The 24,760-nt window shown below is 45.0% G+C and overlaps 1 protein-coding gene across 11 annotated transcripts in view; it reads left to right on the plus strand.

Annotated features, from left to right (window-relative positions):
* The window catches only part of LOC135392025 (uncharacterized), a 134,511-nt gene extending 110,303 nt beyond the window's left edge, over positions 1–24,208 (plus strand). For 3 of the 11 annotated variants that reach the window (XM_064622642.1, XM_064622644.1, XM_064622645.1), the window contains 6 exons: positions 11,512–11,573; positions 13,076–13,292; positions 14,150–15,742; positions 16,265–16,437; positions 23,667–23,772; positions 23,845–24,207. In XM_064622642.1, coding sequence (XP_064478712.1) covers positions 15,648–15,742; positions 16,265–16,437; positions 23,667–23,772; positions 23,845–23,899 — 429 coding nt within the window. In that variant the 5' untranslated portion in view covers positions 11,512–11,573; positions 13,076–13,292; positions 14,150–15,647 and the 3' untranslated portion in view covers positions 23,900–24,207. Of the gene's footprint in view, positions 1–11,511; positions 11,574–13,075; positions 13,293–14,149; positions 16,438–23,666; positions 23,773–23,844 lie in introns of all 11 variants that reach the window. The other 8 variants (XR_010422153.1, XR_010422156.1, XM_064622643.1 and 5 more) reach the window with 8 other exon arrangements.
* Positions 24,209–24,760: the final 552 nt, after the last annotated feature.

Raw genomic sequence — 24,760 nt, forward strand, 5'->3', positions numbered from 1 at the left:
AGCGGAAGGGAAGGGTAAAAAATGTAAAAAGAAAAGCTTGCGTTACATTTCGCCTAGCACGCACCTAACCAGCCATAATCTCGAATGATACCGTTCTCCGCACTGGTTTGTTCATAATGGAAGCTTACGCCTTTTCTTGTAACAATTATGAACAGCATAAGTGTCACAAAAAAAAGGCGTACGCCTCCCGTTTTCAAGAAATCAGGGCAGCTAACGACATCATTCGAGATGGTGGTTGGCTATAGGAGCGCGCTATAGGCGGTTATGAGACTATGACTATGACTATGACTTATGAGTACACTGTAAACTGGAAAACACCCTTATGGGTGTAAATGGCTTGTCCTATAACTGACACCTCTTTTTACACCGTACGTGGTCTGGGACACCCTTTTTAGAGGGTGAATCCCGTGTAAAACGCCCTTTGAAAGGGCGCTTTTCCTTGAAAATGCCGTCTTTTACACCTTTCCAGAAGGGTGTTTAACGAGCTTACATCCTCCTAAAAGGGTGTTTAAAGGGTGCAAAAAAGGGCATTTTCAAAGAAAAGCGCCCTTTCCAGGGGTGTTTTACACGGAATACACCCTCTAAAAAGGGTGTTCCAGACCACGTACGGTGTAAAAAGAGGTGTCAGTTATAGGACAAGCCATTTACACCCATAAGGGTGTTTTCCAGTTTACAGTGTAGGGCCAGGATTTTTAGGCACTAAAAAAGTGCGAGATAGGCAGGCATTTAGGCCCTAAAAACAGCGAAATAGGCAAATATAGGCACAATAACATTGTAAGATTCTATTGCCTCATTTCTTCACTATTCTCGTAGCATGGCACAATGAAAGTCGTTCTCAAGTTTGCAAACTTTAAACCTGATCTGTTTGCTCTAAATAGGGCCTAGAAGCTTCTTTCCACGTCACATGACGTCACAGGTGCAAACTTGAAACATGACATCTTTAGGATCTCTCCAATCTTCAGCAGTGTGGAAAGGATCCGATTCTTTTGAATGAGTGCCTCCATCTTCGTGGTGGCTCTGGAGCCTTTCTCTTCCAGGTTTTGGAGCGCAGGGTGGACACGTTGTAGGATCTTTAGAGATTCATTCAAAGAAATGCCAACTGTTTCTAGCTTTTTCATGTTCGTCGACAGGCAGGAGAAATTTTCGGTTCGTTGCGTTGTACTGATGGCAACCAACCGATGCAGTGAGCAGCCTTGTTAACTAGCTCTACTCTACGACAGGAGGCACAAAAAGCTAGCCTCACACGAGTTTCTGTTAAGGAGGTTACATGTCCGTGAGTCACAGAGGCCCACGGTAGGAGGCTATCGAGCAGACGACACCGCAAACCACATTGAAAAGAAGACGACAATAATCTGAACATACGACACAGTTCTGCACTGAGGAGCTCGTCAAAAAAGGGCGCTTGTAAATGTGTAGCATGGAAGACGGAACGTCTCAAGCTCGTGCGCCTCGCCGGAAACAACAGGACGCTCCGAAGAGGAGGAATAAAGTTATATCTCCGCAAGACAGGTCGAGAATTATCGACTGTGGAAGACGCGGCGGAAACTTGGTCCAGCTTGCCAAAACGCTTGACGTCAATATCAAGACAGCGCGCTCTATTGCGAAAACAGATAGGGAAGATGCTCAAAAGCGTGGCGTTAACGAAGCAGCAATATGTGATCGGCATTCCATCAGGTACCTGCCGCCACATAGTCCCTTTCTAAATCCCATTGAAGAATTCTTCTCTAAGTTTAAGTTCGGCGTTAAAGCGCTGCTCAGCGAGAGGCTCGCGGAAATATTACAACGCCCGCAAGGCATGGCCCTGAAAGAGCATAGGCGCTCGGTTTTGCTCGCTGTTGCGGATGCGGGCATGATCAAGATAACGCGCTCGGATTGCGCTGCATATGACAGAAACCATTTCAAGTATGTTCAGGACGCGCTAAATGGACTTGATATGTGACATGCATTAGAACGATTCTGTCATACCCATTGTAAACGGCAATATACTTCGCGGTTTCTATTTAACATATGACACTGGCGCATGTGACATGTGTCGTGACGTGTATTTGTGTGTGTTTTGAGTGCAGTGATGTTTCATGCATTTACGGCAATAAACATTTTGTGCAAACGGAATGTGCAATTGTCCGCGCACTTGTGTGGCAACTACTATTCGGAAACGCTCTGCATCATCATCAACAGCCATTCACATCCTGTCGCTTCGTTGCTTTCTCTGAAATCAATCAGTGCGATGGTGTTTTTACTAGCCCAAGCTTTTTTATAAATCGCGTCGTCGTGCACGCATTAGTATTTTCATTAAGGATTCCAGCTTTCCAGAGTAGCCGAATGTTTTCACGACTTATTTGACAGGTAGCCTATGTGTGCATACAGTCTCGAAATTTTTCCTGTTCCACAGCTGACACGCTACGCAGTATGAGCGACCGTAGGTCTAAGCGCTTCCAAGCATAGCTGGTTACGTCAATGGTTACATATAGCATGATGCTGCGTCGTCTCCGTAGGCTACCGTGCAGCATTGTTGCGAAAATTTCTTCATGATTGTCATGTTACCGCTGTCTCCCGTTACAAGAACGCGCAGCTAACTGCATTTGGGGAAATATTATCTATATAGTTATTCTCGCATATAGTCAGCGCTATTACGCCAAACTGCAAAGCGCGAAACGCATGGGACGTTTTCCTAGCGTCAAAACGTCGTGCGCACGGCTTGGGCTTGCCGACGCGGCAAATGAGCCCCCGCGAGGCGATCACCCGAAACGTATGGGACGCGTATGGAGCGAGTGAAGTTGCTATAAAAAGTTGCACTGTTGCTATATTCGTCGACCACAAATGTATGTTAGGACGTGCCGATTCTCTTATTTCCTGTGGTTTCTGCGTTCATTCATTCCAGATATCATTAAAATGAACAAATAAATTTAGTGTGGTAGATAACGTTAAAAAAATGTATGCAAGCTGCTGACACGCAACCTTGTCTCCCGCACGGCGGCCATCGTTCTGTCTACTTCTCGGAAAAACGTGTCGAGACGAGCCCGAATATCTGTAGTCGACAGATTCCGGCGTACACCATCCGCGCTCGTTGAAAAACTGTTTTTTCCGAGGTTACACGTACGCCGAGCACGCGCTCGTCCCGAAAACGTCGGAAAACTGCTCCATGCGTTTACTCCTTAAATAATTCTGGTATTCGCTGTGAGTCAGAACATCAAAAATTGACATAAAATGTGATGGCGTATAATCATGTAATATGCTGTCATACCGCAAATAATTCGGGTAGTCGCAGACGGACAACTGATAGTCAGGGACACAAAAATTGTCATGAAATGTCATGAACCTCGCATACTGTCATGCAGTATCATGTCACATTGCAAATAGTTCGAGTAGTCACAAACAGACCAATGATAGCCAGAAAAATAAAAATTGTCATGAAATGTCATGAATCTCGCATATGATCATGCAGTATCATGTCATATTGCAAATAGTTCGAGTAGTCTCAGACAGACCATTGATAGTCAGAAATATTAAAAATTGTCATGAAATGTCATGAACCTCGCATATGGTCATGCAGTATCATGTCATATTGCAAATAGTTCGAGTAGTCACAAACAGACCATTGATAGTCAGAAATATTAAAAATTGTCATGAAATGTCATGAATCTCGCATATGATCATGCAGTATCATGTCATATTGGAAATAGTTCGAGTAGTCACAAACAGACCATTGATAGTCAGAGATATTAAAAATTGTCATGAAATGTCATGAATCTCGCATATGATCATGCAGTATCATTTCATATTGGAAATAGTTCGAGTAGTCCCAAACAGACCAATGATAGTCAGAAAAATAAAAATTGTCATGAAATGTCATGAATCTCGCATATGGTCATGCAGTATCATGTCATATTGGAAATAGTTCGAGTAGTCTCAGACAGACCATTGATAGTCAGAAATATTAAAAATTGTCATGAAATGTCATGAATCTCGCATATGATCATGCAGTATCATGTCATATTGGAAATAGTTCGAGTAGTCACAAACAGACCATTGATAGTCAGAGATATTAAAAATTGTCATGAAATGTCATGAATCTCGCATATGATCATGCAGTATCATTTCATATTGGAAATAGTTCGAGTAGTCCCAAACAGACCAATGATAGTCAGAAAAATAAAAATTGTCATGAAATGTCATGAATCTCGCATATGGTCATGCAGTATCATGTCATATTGGAAATAGTTCGAGTAGTCTCAGACAGACCATTGATAGTCAGAAATATTAAAAATTGTCATGAAATGTCATGAATCTCGCATATGATCATGCAGTATCATGTCATATTGGAAATAGTTCGAGTAGTCACAAACAGACCATTGATAGTCAGAAATATTAAAAATTGTCATGAAATGTCATGAATCTCGCATCCTGTCATGCAGTATCATGTCATACTGTAAATAGTTCGAGTAGTCACAAACAGACCATTGATAGTCAGAAATATTAAAAATTGTCATGAAATGTCATGAACCTCGCATACTGTCATGCAGTATCATGTCACATTGCAAATACTTGGAGTAGTCCCAAACAGACCAATGATAGTCAGAAAAATAAAAATTGTCATATGTCATGAATCTCGCATATAGTTATGTAGTATCATGTTCTATTGCAAATAGTTCGAGTAGTCCGAGCCAGACCATTGATAGTCAGAAATACAAAAATGTCATGAAATCTCATGATTCTCGCATATTGTCATGCCCTTCTTTACTGCAAAGGGTGTCCCTAATTGTCAGTCTTATGGTGAGATAAATTGGATGAAAATGGATTAAATTGCATAACAGAAAGATTAAACTGAGTGGAAAAAGGATTACAAACCGTAGCAAAAGGATTAACTTCCATAAAACGAGGATTAAATCAGATGGAATGAAGATTAAATTGTGAGAAAAAGGATTAAAAACTGTGATATAAAGATTATTTTGGGTGGTAAAAGGATTAAAATGTACAAGAGGATTAATAACGGCGGAAAAAGCTGTAGTTACTCGACCAAGAAAGTAACTACAACTGTAACTTAGTTACCGTTTTTGGCAGATAAACTGTAAGATCAGTTACTTTTTAGAAGTAACTTACCCAAGACTGGTCTACGTAGCTGTTCACTCAGACGGCTTCTCCTGCGCCGATATATTGGAACGCGTTCGATCGATGTCTTCTGCTCGAAAGTGGTTATTGGCAACCTGGAATTTGGTCACAGACTCACCGTCAGCTTCTTTCCTGCGCTTAAACAACGCGTAAAATGGGCAAGTACTCGCGTCGTTACCGTCGTGACTGGGAGCATGTACACTGTAAACTTTTTCACACCTTTAAAGGTGTGCGCTATGAGCATTAAACCTGGTTGCGTAACATTGCATCTCCAGGATGATATTTTACAAAATTTGGAAAGCATTACTAGAGATCAAGTGTCAGTGCAAATCTTGCTTTCATTATGTCTTGGATATCGTAGGTACGAGCTAATGCATATATGCATCGCTATCGATAATCGAGCAAGCGCGAGTGTCTACAATACTGTTGAACAATGTTGATTTGTGGCAGGACTGAATTTTTGGAGGACAGACAACACTCGAGTAAAGAAAATTTGTGCGAAACCGTGCTCCATTATGTTGTTTGTGATGCACAACGGCAGCTGGCGTTGCACTTGAATAAGATGTTATAATAAAATCTGCGTGCAGTTAACATATTTCTGTTGTCTATACACATTCCCATGTTTACTATTGTAATTCGCTCGTCGAGACGCGACCGCGTGTCCAGGTGCAGTGACGAGTTTAGGCAAACGTTACAAAGCATTAACAACATCCAACAACAACCAATGACCAGCTCTACTAGCATATACGACAGTTTTGCTACGCTAGTATCCTTCATTCTGCTTTTACCCCCTTCCTGCCGCGAAAAATCGAGACAAACGCAACCCCGCCGCTGACGCCCAATGCGATGTGGGAGTCAGGATGCCGGCGCTCGTAGCAGCAGGGATCGGAACCGAAACTGAACCCGAACCGAAAACCGGAAAAAACCGTTATTTTCTGACCAACCCGAACCGAACCGAACCCGAACGATTTTTTTTGCTTGTCCTGAGCCGAACCGGAACTGAACCGAAAAAAATTGATACGGTTACCGGTTCGGGAATCGGTTCAGAGGTGAATTAATTGTACTACTGACCGACCTTTTTTTTTGCTCTCCTGTACGGTTATCTCACGCCTTTCTCTTACAATCGTGTACGGTGAGCGTAAGCTTGCTTGCATGTAGCAAAATTACTGCCCGTGGACCGTTTAAACCGAGGCCGAAAAAAGTAACTGTTCCAATCCCTGTAAATGCCCCGACCGTTGACAGATTTTTTTTTTTGTCTGTGTATGTGCGGGGGTGGGGTGGGGGTGGGGGGTTCTCCCTGAGCCGAACCCGAACCGAACCGATATACCTGAACCGGTTCAAGCTGATAATTTCGGTTCAGCGGAGCTTAAACCCGAACCGAACCAATATGCCTGAACCCGAACCCGAACCGGACCGAAAAAAATACCGGTTCCGATCCCTGCGTAGCAGACGACGGAGTTGTCGCCTCCCTGGAAAGGGGACGCACATGGAGGCTCCCTATAGGTATGCTAACCTCTCGTGAAGATGCAATGGAAAAAAGGCTGCAGCGCAGCGCATGCACGAGTGATTGTTTGCAGGAACGACCGCATCATACTTTCATGAAAGGGTTATGACAAAGTAAACACGCAGCCTTCACCCTGACACGAATTCTGCTTTTATTTTCTTTTTTATCCCTTTCACTTGTAATCATGAATGAGATGTGCAGTGAAGAATTCTTTTTCTGGGAGTCCTCTATATACTGTATTCTCTTTTTGGTTCCAGTTTACGGGGTGAGGGTTCTTAGTTCGGAACAGCACGCGGGAGATCGTGAACAGAGGATAGCGATTTCAGACGCGGTGCTGTCGTAACAAATATAGATATACATGCAGATACCAGTGATGGCCAGTAGTTAACTACATGTAGTTAAACTACCTGATTGTAGTTAAAAAGTAGTTATCAACTATTTGCAGAAATGTAGTGGCAACTACTAGTTAAACTACTATTTTGAGTAGTTAACTACAGTAGTTAGGTTACTGCAGGCGCCAACTACTTCCGATTTTGCCGCAAGCTTAACGGCACAATTATGCTTCCGACTTTTACCTCGAGCTACTTGTTTGACGAGAACGGAGGTGCAGAGCAATTGTGCCGTGCATGCGTACTAAATCTTCACTTTTATCGCTGCTCGTGATTCATATTTAGGTGTCCAAGAACACTATAGAATGGGATTGGTGTTGATGGGCAACGTTAAGTAGTTATAAATGTAGTTAAAATACAGTGCAGTAGTTAAAGAAGTAGTTTTAACTCCCTCCCCTGAAAAGTAGTTGAACTACTAGTTAAACTACCCCATCGCGAAGTAGTTAGTAGTTATAGTTAAACTACTGTAGAAGTAGTTAGTGGCCATCACTGGCAGATACATCTTCGTCGTACAATGGCTATTCACTAACATACTTCAGCCCAATGACAAACCAAGACGACGGAATTTACTGCGCGCTACACACATACACCCGCACATAAACAGGACCCATATACAAGATTAAAGACTGCAGCGGGCAACAAACAGCAACATTTTGGCAGCGCTGACTGCTTAGACGTCGTCCCCTCTTCTGTGGTTAACGCTAATAAACGTCTTTTTTTTTTTCCCTGCTATCTCGCGGTCCTCATCTAATTTCTTTCGCTTCTGTCCTCCCTTTCGTGGGTCACAGCATTAGTTTTCTACAATGTACGCTGTATTGGACACTACCACAAAGAACATAAAATATAAAATACTGTCCTACAAATAAAAAAAACGTACATACAAACAAGCTTCATTGTAGCTTCGCTTCTTTAACAGGTTTACACTTTTTATTAATTCAGCCGAGCGCGTTTTTTTTTTTTTTTTTTTTTGCCCTTCAATAAGAACTGCATTCATGTTAGAGCATAGAATATGACTATATTCATTGCTAAGTGGTCACTGTAGTCGTCACGTCCCACCGGCTTTTAGCTTCGGCCTTTCTCGCGATCCAGGTTCTTCTCCGTGTGACGTTTAGGTTCAGGTTCAGGTTGTGCCGCTATTGTCGCCAGGGCATCGCAGGGCGGGGCACGAGGGCGAAAGAGTGCAGCGAATATTCTGTCTGTTTGGAGCCATTATTTACTTTTTTGCGACAATATTTTTTTTGAAAACGTTGACCGTCGGCAACGTATCACAATGTATCTAAAAATGTATCTCCTTTAACAAGAGGAAGCAAGTGCGGGTAATTTGAAAGCTTGTCATAGTCGCAAGATAAAAAATGCTGGCACATTCCGCAAGAGACGGCCCTCTTTTGCACAGCTTCAAGACGTTTGATATCGGTGGCATATAAAGCATTCCATACCACTGACGCATATTCGAGTCGGGGAAGGACGCGAGCTTTATAGAGAGTAAGCAATGCCGTGTGAGAAGAATGAAGAAAACATTTAACAGCTCTAAGGTGAGCAAACCAAGCATACGCAGAGCAACAGAACGAATTACTATTCATGTCACGTTCTGCTTGCTCCTTTTCTTTATTTGTGCACCTGTGGTGCCGTTCCCTCCTCCGTTATGTTGTACCCTTTGGGTCTTTAACGTATGACCAAATAAAAAAAAAAAAAAAAGAAAAGACAGAATATGTGCTGGCCGAGTCATCAAACACAGACGAAAAGTGCGACGCAAAGCTATTCGCCACGATAGGCGGATCGCGCATTGCATCAGAATACCATCAACCAGAGACATGGTGAAAGCGGGCGGAATCAAGAAGAACATTGCCCAGATGAAACGCAGAACAATTACGCGATACTCTGTCATTTATAAAGTCAGTACCAGGAGTATTAACGCTACCAAGAATTAAAACTTTGGAACTAACATCCATAAGCTCCTGCCCTATTGCAAGCAAATAGTTTTCAATAACAGCTACGTTAGAACCTGGAGGAAAATAATGCACACCTACTAAGATACTGCCGTTATCACGCAAGCAACATTAGAGAGTTTTAGTGTACCGCACGCTATCCCTTACGTACGCAAAGGCGATAGCGTACAATGTACTAAAACTCTCTATTCAACCCAAACACATTTCGGTACAAGTTCCAGATCAGAGCGACGAGATACGCTGAAATGAGACCGAACAGCAATAAGTGAACCCCCCTCTCATTTTGAGTTCGGAAACGATCGGACCTATGCACAGTATAAGACGAAGAAAAAAAAAAAAGAGGAACTGGGTATACCTGGCCACAACCATGTTTCAGTGAAGCATATGACATCAAAACAGCATTCAGTCACTCCATTGAAGCACACTAACACAGCAACGTCTGTGAACGTATTTTGTGCGTTAGCAGCAGGAACTCAAGTATGCAAATTTCTTCAGCGGGACAGTGATTGTCGTGATATATAAAAAGGCTAGACTTTCGACTCCGTCATTGTGACGCACGCAACACTGTTTTATGAGCCGTTCCACATATACAGGTGCGGCGTAACGTCTTGAATCCCAGTCCTGACGTTCTGACCCCAATCAGCACTCCCACGCAGCACTCATCACGCTGCCCTCGTGTTCTCGACGTTACATCGTTCTCAGCTTGCCTTACCTGCGCTAGTTCGAGCTTTTCTAGCTCGATCTGCAACTTTAAGGACTCTTAATTCTAACCTTTTCTCTTGCATCATTTCGTCAAGCTAACTTGCATGTTCCCTAGGTGGATCATTTTGCTGTTCCGACACGGCCGCCTTCTATTTTTCGCCATATAATCTCGTAGTCACCGCCCATGGCTGACCCAAAGGGTGCAAAACAAAACCCCCTTACCTTCGCCACAAGGCCAATGTCGTTTTTCAGCCGGCGTCCACGCGGGGCAACTTTTCCCTGCAGCTCGAAGCAACTCAAACCAACTCAAACCAACACCTTTCTTCTTCTTCTTTGTAGAGTTGTCAGCCACAGTTGATCAACTTCGAGTCCGCGTTCACAGTAGCTCCGATTAGCGCGGTAGTTAGGGGCTCCGGTAGTTCGGTCAGCTTGGCAGCAGCAATTGCAGTGGGATTTCGATTTCGATTTCGCGAACCGGCTCCCGGCTCTCTCCCCTCTCTCCCTCTCCCCACATCCGTACCGAGGTCCGAGGATGGATGGATGGAGGATCGGGGGGATTTGGCGCCGCCTGGTGCAGCGCGCTTACACTAGCCGGCTGCGCCACGAACAATGGGGGAGCCCGCTGAGATCAGCTATTTTCCATTTGTCGAGGAACTAATATCTAAACGAACTCGTGTCACCCAATTACAGAAAGTGAAGAATGCATCATCGGAAATTTACGTTTCTATGAACAAAAGGTGTCTGAGTTGAGAAAAAAATACAGACTCAGTTAAGAATGCCTTTGTGAATAAGGAATGTGGCACAGAGAAGAAAGGTGGTAGGAACTGTAGGAGCAGAACAACTGTAGAAAATGTATGTATAACGGAACGCTGCTTGATCGTTGCGTTGCCGTGGTTGTCCGGCTTCAAAGACAAATATGTGGGATACAGTTTTATCGCGAAACCATCTGGGGAAGGCGTAACACTGAATCGCTACGAACTAGTAACAACAGCCGGTGATCTTGCCTTATTTAGTGACTAATCTTGTCAGATGCCATCAACATTGCCGAAATGATGCAGTACATCGCGTCGGAAAAGAAAAAGGAGCATCAATTAGACTCCTTGGAAGGAGATTGCCAGGATGAGTATGACAATTAGTAAATTCTACACGGGGCCGGTGCTAGGGGTGTGCGGGGCCTGAGGCAAAGCCGCGGGGCTTGTGTCACACGACGATTAAGTGCATACTTGATGTTTAAAAAAAATCCCTGATTGAAGGTTTCGTGCGCGGGGCCTATGCAAGCGCACGATCACGGCCCTGATTCTACACGAGGTAATCATTGTGAACGTCGTTAGATGAGGTTGAATTCCAAGTGGCGAACATATTCCAAAGATAACTGACGTGATTTTTAGTTACTTGTGTAGATAATTGCACGCTAGTTGCAACCGCATGCACATCGTTCACACGATTAACCGCCGCCGGTACATTGCGTTTTCCAGAAGTTCGTTCGCTCTACCGGTACCGTCCGTACACGAATTGGACAAAAGTGCTTGGTACAGGAAACTAGAGCTGCGTACAGTATATATGGTTGCGCGCATCGCATGTGACATATCCTACAGTAATTACTTATCACAGTTGCGCGATGGCATTCACACCAGCAATGTACTTGATGGGTGCCAACTGCTAAGGACACTTGAACAAACCCAGACGTCCATCGGCCAAACTTTTCCTCAAGTGAGAGTATCCAAATGACACTGAAAGCGTCACGCAACATTACATAAAGGCTAGCACAAACTATTAAAGACTAGCACAAACCACTAACCTTCGTACGCTGATGTTTCCAAACAAATGTGTGTCTCACGTACACATTGTTCTCTGCTTGCAGGTAGGAATCACTTCGGAGAACAGAACAGTGACGAGGACTTCACATCTCATACAGAGTTCCAGGTACGTGCCCCTGTCTGTTTCCCATTTCCTTCTCCTACGCATGATCCAAGCACTGAGATAAGCATTGAACAGAGGTCGTACGGAATGATCGTTCTGGAAGGCCCAACGAGTTGCTGAGCTGACGACATGATGTGACGAGATTTTGCATCGAAGCTCACGTCGTCCTGCGATTGCAATGCAGTATTCGCAGTCTGTAACTACGGCCGCCTAAAACAGTGAACGCCGTACTCAGAAAGGGTGCACTAGCATATGCGCATGCGAAAAACCATTTTAGATGGCAAGTTTTTCACTGTTGTTGCGGACAGCAGTCGCGACCTTGCAACTATACCTTGTCGTACGAAGATTTGTTATGATCATTGTTATTCCTGTAATTCCACATTCTCCTCAATGTATTTAAGGTAGTTGTTACGGTATTTAAATACTGTATTTACATTTAAATACTCATGTTTAAAGGTATATATGAAGGGTATTTAAATACCCCTTTCAACAAAGTATTTTGTATTTATATTTAAATACTAAAAAAAATGTATTTATGCCCATCCCTGCTCTGCTGGAACGAGACCTCTGGGGTTTATTTCACACACCTCTAAGGGATTCGGGGATATGCATTCACTTCTTTGTCCGTATTACACCCTTGTGAGAAGCAAAGTGGAATTTTCTTCTGTAATTTTTCGAATCGGAATCTGAAGAGTTTAAAAACCCACGAAAAAAAACACACACACAAGAAAACACTTCTAGTGAAAAGTATTTTGAAGCATTGGTGATGCCTTTGTTTAATGAAAAACAAACTAATAATAATAAATAAATAACTGATAATACTAAATAATAAACTAACTAATAATAACTAACAAAATAACTAATAATAACAAACTAATTTCAGGAGAAAATATACCCATGTAGTTCTTCTTAATCGTAATTTATTTAACATGTCGTTCATGTACTACAAGAAATAGAAAAATTCTTGAGTCTATATTATTTCTATAAAACCAAGCAACAATCAAAAGGAAACCCAGGTTACTTTTAAACTTGTAATGTGACAGTTCCTGTCCGAACAATTTCAGAATAACAATTCCAGAGCAATATAAACAAACAAAGAAGAAATCACCTGTCCGGCCAATGAGGCTTTCGGTGAACTGCGGAGGCGTCAATTTGGAAAAGAAACAAACTTGGTTGGTGGACTCGAAAGATCCGATTCGCCGTTTTGGGCACTCGGATTCGGATTCTCGAATCTCGAATCCCTGCCTAGGATTCGTGGATTCGCGGACTCCGTTGGCACATCCCTAATATTTAATAATTTGGGGCTTTACAACGCGACACAACTGTAATCGACGCCACAGCACGTAGTCGGGTCCTAGGATTAATTTTCCCCACCCGAGGGCTCTTTGACGTGTGCCGGAAGCTCGACACATGTCACATCACGTTTACGTGTCCCTCGCGGAAGAGGGCATGTCTGAGAACACTTCCACCAAGTTGCCGCTAGTAATATTTCTCGTTTTCCACAGGCATGCAGGTAAACCATGGCACCCGAGAGGACAGGGGCGTGCGGACACATGGCATGGGGTATCTGACGTTGAGCATCACAACAGCACCTTCCGAAGGCCCTGCAGCTCCCCAAACAGCCACAAGGAATACAGTAACCCTTAAAGGCAACCGCAACGTGGAGACATCAGTGGTGTCCAAGCTCCAGAACGTGCAGGAGTGCCCTGAAGTGCTTGAAAGGTGCAGCACTCCTGATCCTGCTGCATGCACGACCTACTGCAGGTTTTCCCGGCGATTTTAATCCGAGTGCCAGCTAAATTAATCCACGTGCCATGCAAACTTTATGGGGCACGGATTAATTTAGCTGGCACTTGGATTAAAATCGCCGGGAAAACCTGTAGATTATAACGACCATGTCGTAGGCACCCCTCCCCGGCGCCGCATTTTTGGAAGCTAGCGGTGGCGCTACTCATCGTCCCAGTTATTGCTTCCTCAACTTCTACAATACTTTGTACTTCAGCTTACCTCAGTATTTCTGTACAGGCGGTGGATATTCCACGGATGTTTCATTCTGAGGTTGATTATCATCATCATTCTACGCGTTTTCATAGGAGCTGTCGCTGTCGTCTGCTGCGGTAGTCGTGCATACGCTTCCGCACATTCAGAATTAAAATTTCCATCGTCCAATCGTGGTGCAGATCTCGCGTGCCGATGAGTAGCGCCCCTAGCAGATCGTGCGGACGGGCTCCTCATAGGGGTTTCTGATTATCACGTGGTCGTTATAATCCAGTAGGTCGTAGCCGTATGCAGTTATCAAACTGATACGGTTATATATAGTTATCAAACTGCATACACATCAGTGTTGTCATTGCCATCACCCGTTAGACCTAGAATTCCACTGTCAGACGCCAGAGATTCCAATGCACTGGATGCAAGCAAAAGCAGATATTACTCATCTTTCAATGAATCATTTGAGAAGTACGCATGGTGTATTTGTAATCGCTTCCTGCTCCATTGTCAAATTCTTCACATCTGTGGAGTTGCTCTTCCATCTCGTTTACCAGATTCTAATCTCCTCTTGGGTTCATTTTACGCAGTGCTCCCTACCTGGCAGCCTGTGAAGACCTGGCATACGAGAAGAAATATGCCTATTCTCCCTTCCAAGGGCTTGTCAGGAAGTGTCACAGAAAGTTCAAGACCACTGCAACAAAGGTTCTCGGCACGTAACTCGTCACTCAGACACTCTGCGGCAAGGGCCACTCAGAAACATGGGACCTCCCAGCCAACAGTTTAGGGCAAGTCACTGGGCAACCTGTTCCTGTGTGCCACCATTTTCTTTGCTGGAATGTAGCCCCGCAACTGTACTTCGTTTGCTCCGGCAGGTAGGGTTGCCACCAGGCCGGTATTATACCGGCACGGGTGGTTATTTGCTCGCTCTGCCGGTTGCCGGTAGGAAGATGATACCAGCAGCCTTTTGCCGGTACACTGTTTCCTTCTTTCTCTCTCTGTATACTCTCCACCCCTCACCCACTTTTCCTTTCCCGCAAACATCTCCTCCTCTCTCTCTATCCCACCTCCTCTCCCTCAGCCGGTGTTTTTCACTACGAAAGATGGCAACCCTACCGGCAGGTAGGTGATACTGGCTGAACGTATCAGAACACAAAGGTATATGTAATGCATAGTAAGGTCCCCCTTATAATATAAATGCTTGCAGTGCGTGACAATATAGCTTATAGCGATATAGCTTTCTGTAGCCACGTTTCGGAAACTACCATATCATGAGGGTTATATGAGCAGAGAAAGCTGTGGAATTCAATTTTACTTTGAGACAGAACATTTGAGACGTTTAACATTGATGTTGAGAAGCGATAAACTACCATGTTGTTCCAGTTAACGTCGACTTAACTCTGAAACAGATTTGGCGACCTTCCTTGCCTTATTTTCACCATCGTCCCAAATGCACATTTCATCGTTTACGTGCACGCGATTGAACTTCAGGACATCTCTGTCACCGTTATTCCTGTTTTCCCGGGCGCTTTCCCGCAGCTTTTTAGGGACATTGCGCAGACGGGAGGAAAAATCTTCATGCACGTATACATTCCGCCCCTTGAGCTTATGGCAGCTTTTCATGATTTGAAGTGTGTCTCTGAAGTCGACAAGTCTCAGTAGCACCGGTCCTGCACAATGAGTGACGCTGGTACCCAATCTATGGCCACGTTTGATGCCATTACCATCTAACTCCAATTTCGATCTGAGGAACTCGATTGCAGTATTGCCTTTTGCCGTTCACCGTATCTGCAAGTGTACGGGGACCTGGGTTTAACCCGATATCTCCAGACAAACACAACAAGCATGAGGAAATGTCACACCATGACAAAGCGTCACAAAGCATAATCATTGGGCTATTGGGTAGCAGAAACGGGAATCAGTTATCACTACGATAGCAGTGAACATTGTGTATTACTTGGTATGTGAAAAGAAAAAAAAAAAGCAAAAGACAGTGCTTGAGTGACATGCTGAGTCTGCCACCCAAAAGCCCACTGAAGACGAACACGCACATTGTGGTGTTTTCTAGAAGAACGGAAATCCCCGAACATGCGGGATGAGCGACCTGCAGCCTCTAACCAAGATACCCTTCCTTGCAGAAGGCTAACGGTGTGGAACTCGAGAGAAGCCCACAAATATGGGATGTGCGTATTTTAAATATAAATAGAGCCTGAAGTTTTCGGGAAATATGTTTTTCTAAATTCGGGGAGTAAAAATCGGGTAAATAAACGTCCGTACTAAATTCACGCGAATTCGGGTGAAAAAAACTGCCGGTATGCTAAATTCTGGGAGAAATCGGGCTGAGTTACTCATGTACTCAGTTACTAGTAGTGGTTTGGTACAAATGGTGATGTAACTTCATTTGCTACCAAAAAAAGCAAGTTAATGCAATCCTACAGACATTCCGGTGAGGGGAATTCACCGGCTAAAAGTCGGGTTTCACCCTCTAAAGGGTGAACCTTCAATTCGGGGTGCAAATTCGGGGAAGAATCGGGTAAAACCCTAAAACTTCAGGCTCTAAATATAAATATACCTAAAACAGTATTTAAATATATTTTTTAATAAATTTTTCTTGTCTGTATTTAAATACGTGTTTTAAGTACACCTATTTGTATTTTAAATACAATGTATTTAAATACTGCCCATGCCTGAATTCTGCTTTCTAGGATCTCCAGCACAGGACAAGCTGAAAGCCATTGTTTCCGTAAAATGCCTGGTGGAGAGACATGGAGCAGCTCGTACAAGAGAGGCAGGCCTCGGCACTTGAATCCTTGCACGGTCTCCTTATTCGGCTTGCTCCGAAGCCTGTGGCTTTCAGACCTGCTGCAATGCATTCAAGGTATATTTTTGTCATGTACTACCAAACGGCTGGGCTTTTAGCCCCCTTCTAACAGGTCGTAAGAGGCGGTTGCCATTAGTTTGGCATTCTGACCACTTCACAGAGAAAATGTTTTTGTGGGTCCCTCTTGTAGGACGTTCTCCACTACAGTCCATACCGATCATGGCGCCTCCCAGACTTGGACATTGGGAGAGGGTCTTGCCCTCGTACAACTCCTGTGCTCTCCCCCATCACTCTTTCTCTAGCCTTCCTACTTATGATTTCTATGGGTGGAGGCAACAGGGTGTCGGTGACGTGCTGTCCGCAGCCCGAAGAGATATTCGTGGACCCACCGCATCCGGATATGTCTCAGCAACGCTTCTCGGTAACATAGTATTCTGGCAAAGAGTGGTTGTCCGAGCTCGGGGGTGACTGTGGGCTGGTCAGGCAGTCTGGTTATCCGTTTGCCGACCAGGAAGTGTGATGGCGGCAATGGTTAGGGTTCGTTGGAATCCAGGCAGGTTAAAGAGACGGGTGTTGCATTTGCCATGGCCTCCACCTCTGTTAGCAGTGTTGTTAGCTGGTTAGGCTGTCCTTTCCAAGGACCTTGCATGGTGCCATTTTAATTAGAGATGGGACGAATCTGAATCCGAGGAAGGTTCCGCGAAGCCACCAGGGTGTCTTCCAACCTGGAAAACCTGGAAAAGAGGGAATTATCGGGGAATTTTTAAGCAAGTGGGAAAAGTCAGGGTGTTGCGGAAACTCATAAAATATCCGCTCTGTAGAGAAAATATCTGACTGAAGCTACGCTGCTCTGTAATCGCCACCGCGTTTCTCATGCGGAGGAAACAGATACACACCCGCTGTCCACAGTGGACATATACACACACAACTTTATTCTAAAAACAAGTGAAAACTACCGTAATTTCACGCGTATAAGCCGCACCGCAGATAAGCCGCAGGACGCGTTTTTTGGGACGTTTTGAAAATTTTCTGGCAGATAAGCCGCACCCGCAGATAAGCCGCGGACAATACGAGACGACTGATTTGTGCGACAAAGGAGACCATAGAGAAGGCCATAAACCCTGTGGTCCATACTCCGGGATCGGCACAGTGTACAACAGAGGAGGTCAGTTCTGGGGTTCTACCAAGATCGGATTGTGCCCTTGTCGGGTGTTTTTTGTGGACTGATGGGTCAGTGATCTTCCAGAAGACGTGAATCACTGTCACCACTTTCCTTAAAGCTGCTTGGGGGAATGCACCAGGAAGATCAATCTACTCGAATGTGGACCCGTCCCTGTTACGCACTGTTCGTGCATCGGCAGGGTAGTGCTGTTCCAGAGACACTGTCGTCCCTTTCGTTAAAATCGGCGTATGGGGAAAATGCCAGGAAAAAATAGTCATCAGATAAGCCGCACCGGTGGATAAGCCGCGGGGCGCCCGTGAGAAGAAAAAAATCGCGCATAAGCCGCGGCTAATACGCGTGAAAATACGGTAACATATACAGTGAAAGAGAGAGGGAAGTCTTCAACTTCCGGAAAGACAGGGAGCTCATCTCTCGCCTTCGGGGTCCCCCACACGCGGGTGTCCCACTGTGCCTGCCCTCGGGGCACGTATACCAAACCCCCCCAGACCGAAACACTTCCCGGAACAGTTCCACGACATGCCCCCTTGTCCGCTCCGCCAAAGTGCACAGTGATGGCGAACACTCTGAATGCTGCAACAAGGGGATTGTCAGGGAATTTACCGAGAAGGCAGCTGAAGTCAGGGAAAATCACAGACAAGTGCCGCCACGATGTGCAGTGAGTTGCGAGTGGTGATGAGTGGTGATGTTGCTGGCAAGAAGCAGTTCGCCAATACGACAAGCTCAGAGGCAGAAAACTAGGGCAGTCTTTCTAATTTCTGAAATTATCCGTTTTAATAAGGATCTGTATCAAAACGTAGCAGCAGGCACTAAGTTGAGGTTGTTTTGGTCAGGGAATTAGCTTGAAATAGTCAGTGAAGACCCGGAAAAGTCCGGGAATTTGAAGGCTACAGTTTAGTAGACACCCCGTCCACAAATTTTTCGAATCCCTTCTTTAAAAATGGTTTGAAAAGCTAAGAAAAAAAGAAATTCTACTTAAAGGTGTTTTGAAGCAGAATACGATACATTCGTTTAATGAAAAACAAACAAACATAATAGTTCAGTTTCGGAAGAAAATATTCCCCCAGATAGTTGATTTATTTGACACGTTGTTCATGGACAACAAGAAATACATAAATTCTCGAGCCCGAATTATTTCCATACAGCTAAAGCAACAATCAAAGGCAAAATCGTATTACTTTTGAACTCGTAATGTAACAGTTCCTGCCTGAACTATTTCAGTCCAGAGCAATGTAAACAAACAAACAAGAAAACACCCGTCGGTCGTCGGTCAATGAGGCTTCCGATGGACTCTGGAGGTGCCAATTTTAAAAAAAGAAACAAACAAACAAACGTGGTTGGTGGATTCGAAAGATTCGATTCGCCGTTTCGGGCACTGGGATCCGGATTCCAGAATCTCGAATCCCTGGATTCGGCACATCCCTAATTTTAATGGATCTCACCATTCCCTCCCAGAACCCACTCCACCACGCAGCTCTTGCAGCGATGAATTTCGAATGCGAATATGGGGTTTTCGGAGAAATAGTTGGCCACCCCGTCGCTTCGGATGTTGGTCCCTCCAGAATCGTTTGAGGTCCCTGGAAGCACGCTTGAACGTGGGATCATTATCCTGTATAGAAGCGCGGGATATTCCTCTTCTCGAAATGAATTCGCGAAACGCCAATAGAAATGTCGCAGGTGCCAAATCGGTCGCCAGTTGCAGACGCACAGCACGAGAGTTCCAGCGCAGGTAAGCGAGACATTGTAGGCTTTGCCGCTTCCTGTCTACCATTTGTAGTACAGCTGCACGGCGAAGTCTATGAAGGGCTCGGCTTTCATCACTCGGTCGCACGACAGAGGCACCATGGGCTCGTCAGCGGGCTTAGCCTTCCATTTCCTGCAAATCGGATGTTGATGGAGAGTTCGTTTCACAGGTTGTCTTCCGCCAAGAATCCAGTACGGTTTGCGAAGCTGCAACAAACTACCTCGCACTCCAGCGTGGAAAAGTCGCAGACGTTCTCGCATGATGAGCTTTGTCGGGAAGCCATGATCTCGGGTAGAATTACGGGAGGTATATTCTTTTCGAAAGAAAAGTGCTCCACTCACGCAGCACCTGTTTTTAAGTGCACGGGAGGTGTTGACAACAGTTTTGAACCAGTTGCACTGGCAGCTCCTAAAAAGAATGAGGAAGTGCACACCTTGTCGTCTGCTACAGAGTGTTTTCTTGTGTGTGGTTGCATGGCGGTGACGTACTCTGTTTTGTTCCGTTTCTTCGCGCTTTGTTCATACTAACGAATATAGTTTAGTAACGATACCGCGGCTTCTACGAAGACAAAATCACGGAAAACCGATATGCATCCAGTCTCCACTGCAATTTTACTATTTTACGGACCAAAAATTGGTACCGATTTGCAAAATTTGTGAATTTTGATACGAAATTACCTCTTTCCACAACGAATAAATACCGTCACCTATCACCTACCCCCATCCCACTACTCCAGCGCCACCATCCCAACGAAGCCAGAACGGTCAAATTCTGAGACAACCTCAAAACAATGAAACTGAATTCTTTCACTTTCAACGTTTTTTTATGTAATTACAACGTAAATTTATTAGAAATAACGCATAAAATAGGGAAGAAACTGCGATATAACATCGATGTCGCCAAACACCCCAAACACGCGTAGCAGACGACTCTTCGCAAGTGTTGGATTCGAAAACCACGAACATGAACTTGTTCAAGTTGGGCAGCATCCTGACGGACAACCAAACGAGGGTATCTTGGATACACTCACAGGGTTTGGTGCCCAATACTCTATGGACACCACTATATCCAGAGCTACTGTTGCAGACTGGTTCAGCTACTGCAGAGAGGTTTGCACAGACTCTCTTGCGACAATCCGAGCTTCAAAAATTGGCGGAACCGGCAACACAGTCGAAATCGACGAATGCAAGAGAGGGCGCCGCAAGTAACGCGGTCGCATTGTGGAAGGGACGTGGATTCTTGGGCTGATCGATGTAACCACGAAAGAACTACGTCTCGCTATCTGCCCAGATAACAAGAGGGACAAAGGGACTCTCCTGTCTCTCGTAGGTGCCAACGTGCATAAGGGCACAACCATATACGCCGATTGTTGGAAGGGCCATACAGCGGACTGTCAGCGGAGGGCTTCCAACATATGACTGTAAATCACCAGTATCGGTTTGTTGACCCTGACACCGGTGTGACCACCAACCATACTGAGTCATAGTGGAGGCCACTTCGCCACAGACTTGCCAGAGGGTTGCCACGGCCCACCACCTCTCCGAGTACCTTTGGCGAATGGATTGTGCAAACAAAAATGAAAACCCTTTTGAAGGGCTCCTCAGCGACATCGAACGCCTTTACACTCCCGGACACGAGAACTAAACCTGAAATGACGCTGTATATATTGTAAATACTTGTACATATTTGACAGGCCCCTTTTGGGTGACCGTATGCGGTTGGGTATTCTGCCCTGCACCGTACTGATGAGCCCCAATTAGGGCGAAACGGTTGCTGTCAATAAAGCCTATCAGTACCACACTAGTTTGTTTCACTTCCACAACAACCTACCCCAACCTGACCTAACCTCAGTCTCGACGGATGAACTGTCTACATGAGCCCTCTCGACACATGGAATACGTGTTCGGCTGACCTAACCTCAGTCTTGACAGATCAGCAGTTTACGTGGGCCATGTCAACACGTGGAATATAAATTCGCCTGACCTAACCTACAACTTCAATCATGACCGATGACCTTTGTCGTTAATACTCCTCATCTAAAACACCACTTTTCCCTGTGAGTCATTCGTCCCTCAGCTAAGAATCTCCACTATTCCAGTGCATTTCAATATTAAATGCTGTACTTCAGGCACCTACACTCAAAACACGCCTGTTTCTGATGCTAAAGTTCTTGCTTGTCACGCAGTTTTCCATTTTACATCACAGGTGGCCCTAGCCTCCTAATAACGCTGTTCCGCCTTTCAAAATCAGATATTCATTTCGTGACGTGTATTGACGTCTGTATTCACACTTATCGTCCGATAAAAATGACGTTACCATACTCCTCCTAAATCTACATCCATCCGTCAGCTCCGGGATCATTACTAAACTACAGCCCACAATAATGTCCGATTTGGCTTTGAACGGACAGCTGATGAATTACTAGTGCAGTATAGTGATCGCGTTTCCGTTATGTGCACCTAGGTTTCTCATCCAGACTGAGTCATTCTAGCTTTTGGAGACGACACCAGTTTTGCGACACAGATGGAAATGAGGGAATGTATTTATAGTTTACTTCATTAAAAGGAAGTATGACAGGTAGTTAAAAGGAAGCACACATAAATCTCGCTCGATGTCGCAAGTAAATACCCCTCACCCCCACCCCACCTTGAATTATACGCTGGCCATTATCCGACCACAGCGGGCCACAAATGGAGCGATCTCCGCCACCTTGTCGTCTGCTTTTCTACACCCTTCCGTTGCACGACCGTGCAAGAAAAATCAAAAACTAGTGCAGAACAACTAGGCCAGCACTTCCCCAAAAAGAATGGGCACGCTGAGGTGCAGTGCACTAGTTCAGGAGGTGCAGGTAAAAGGAATGCCGGCGAGGATGTCGGCGTTGCACTGCTGAATCCCTACTCGCAGGCTCAATAGGCTATCCCCATCGAGGAAAGGTTCCGTGGTGAAGCTGTTCCACCGACGGTCTCCTTGCTAGATGAAAGTCCAGTTCTCTTGGAAAGCATTTGTTCTGTGCTTCCTGGATCCAGTATTTCAGTGAGTTCTGTAGCCCGATTGCCATGAGGGGACCTGTAGCTCTTGCCTCGTTGTGTCAGCCGTTGTCAGTGAAACGTATCATCCACGCTGTGATTCCGTGCACACTGCCAAAGTAACTGCCGAAGGTTTGAGGATGTCACGTACGAGTCACTTGTCACTGTGCTTTTGCTCGTACTCCAGATCGATATCCGCAGGTACAGGTTTGCATTAAGACCAATAAGAGCGGTGCTTCGTGTGATCTGTGGGCCACGCCTAAGGACTCCAAGCATCTGATGCCAGTTCGCACTTGACTAGAACCTGATACTTTTGGTAAATTTAGCAATCTTGACATGTGGTGTTCTTTCTGAATTGGTCTTTAAGAAGATGAACGGCGATACTGTAGTTTTCCTCGGAGAGCGAAAGTCCATTGATAACCGTCATTGCTTTTCCTGTCAGGTAGCCTTTCAGATATTTGAACTTGTCCGCCTTGGAGAGCGATTCGTTAGGGTGAATGGTAGAGTCGAACCGGTCCCAAAAGCATTTCCAATTTCTCAGATCTCCGCCTCAGATCTCCACATTAGTAGAATTTCGATTTCGCGGATCACTGGAGTGAGGTGCATAGGTGTGAGGATTGCTTAGGACTTGCTTCGCGACAGATTTTGCGAGACAAATTTTTGTCTTCATATTCCTGTGAGCCCATCAACTGCTCGTTGAGGTCCTCATCTTCTGTTGTCAACTCCTCTACGGATATGTTCAGTTCGATGAAGGCGCTCTCTTTCAATGCAAGAAGAACAAATTCCTGTTGCGGCTCGCCTTTAACTTGCCTCGAGATTGTCTGTGGAGCGAGTTGCGCGATTTCGTTCACGATCTTCGTCACCGCTGCACGGATGATGGAACGTTCACTTGAGTCTGTCCATCGTTGATTACTCTACGGTGATATCTCGTCGATAAAGGGCCTCCTTTCCCGGGTTTTGGCAGCAGAAAAATGTAGCTCTAAAGGGCTAAATGCACTGGGAAGCGGTGGGAAGAAGATGACTTCCACGGATATGCCGTTAGGAGATGGACAGACGCACACAAATGTCCGCGCAGAGTATCTTCTTTATTGCAACTGACTTTCAAGTTCAGGGAAAAGGGGAAGGGGCTGAGCACACCAATAGGTGTGGTAGCCCGACACCGTGTGTGGGTGAGGCACAGAAATGGGACAGTTTCGTTAATGGGCGCAACTCCCCCGTGACAAACAGCCCGTAAGAATATATACGTAGACAAAGAAGCAATGTTAGGAAAGTGTACCGGGCACGTTAGAATAACGGGAGAAGAAAAAGAAACGGTGTTCTTCTTTCTCCAACACAGGCAACAACAAAAAAGAACGGTGTTCCCTGCTTCGAGGCTATGCACACGAGGTCCAAAGAAAAGGGCACGACAACCATTTCTCCACGGAAATTGAAATCTACCTACGGTAAGCTTTCAGAATTCTAATCTAGTTTAATTCCAACCAATGGAAACAAAAATTTTTATATTTTATTCACAGGCTGTGTGCACAAGACTTGCCGTGGAGAAACCAGCTCCCGCGGCGTAGTGGTTAGGACGATTGCTTTCCACGCCGAGACTGGGAGGTGACGCGGGTTCGAATCCTGTCACTGGCTGTGCTCTCCGAGGTTTTTCCTGGGTCTTCCCGAAGTCTTTCCAGACGAATGTCGGTACACTTCACCCTGAAGTCGGCCCAAGACTCGCACTAACCCCTCTGCCCCCCACTCCTTCCTGCTGTCCTCTCTTCATCTGTCCACGTCTGTACGCAGCTCATAGCCACAGTTGCTTCGAGGCGTTGACGCGGAATTAAAAAAAAAGAATGTTCTGTTGTTTTGGAAAATCAAAAGTCTTGGTTTGACTTCTAACACCTCTCCGGTTACAATGTCGGTGATAATACCACCATAAGACATTGTCCACCGTACTGGCGAACAGGGCCAATTTCGATGAACGTTGCAGGAGCAGGCAAGTTCATGGTTGGCTAGGAGCGTGCTATGCGGTGAAGTTCATTTTTAAGAGTGTACAAATTATAAGGCGGGACCGCTAGGCAAGCCTGTAATGCGGTCCCCGTAAAAATTAGAGTGATGACTAATAATCTGATACGCCTAGAAAAACACAACACATATTGCAAAACAATGGAAACATATGAAAAAATATGATCAGAAATAACTTTGCCGAGACAGTTTCAGCGTGGATACATAAACGTTAACAGCAATAAACGTTACAAAGGAAGAATAAATAGAAGAAGACAACAAGAAAGTTAATCGCAACACATTCAACAACAGCCGCTTGAACATCTCGAAACTAGATACTTCTCGTACCGGTGACGGAAGACTATTCCAATGCTTTCCCGCAAAGTAACAGAATAACTGTACACCATAATTTGTGCGGGGCTGGGGAAGCGTTACACAAAATTCACT

The sequence above is a fragment of the Ornithodoros turicata genome, chromosome 4 (genome assembly GCF_037126465.1).
Source record: "Ornithodoros turicata isolate Travis chromosome 4, ASM3712646v1, whole genome shotgun sequence".
Classification (NCBI taxonomy): Eukaryota; Metazoa; Arthropoda; class Arachnida; order Ixodida; family Argasidae; genus Ornithodoros; species Ornithodoros turicata.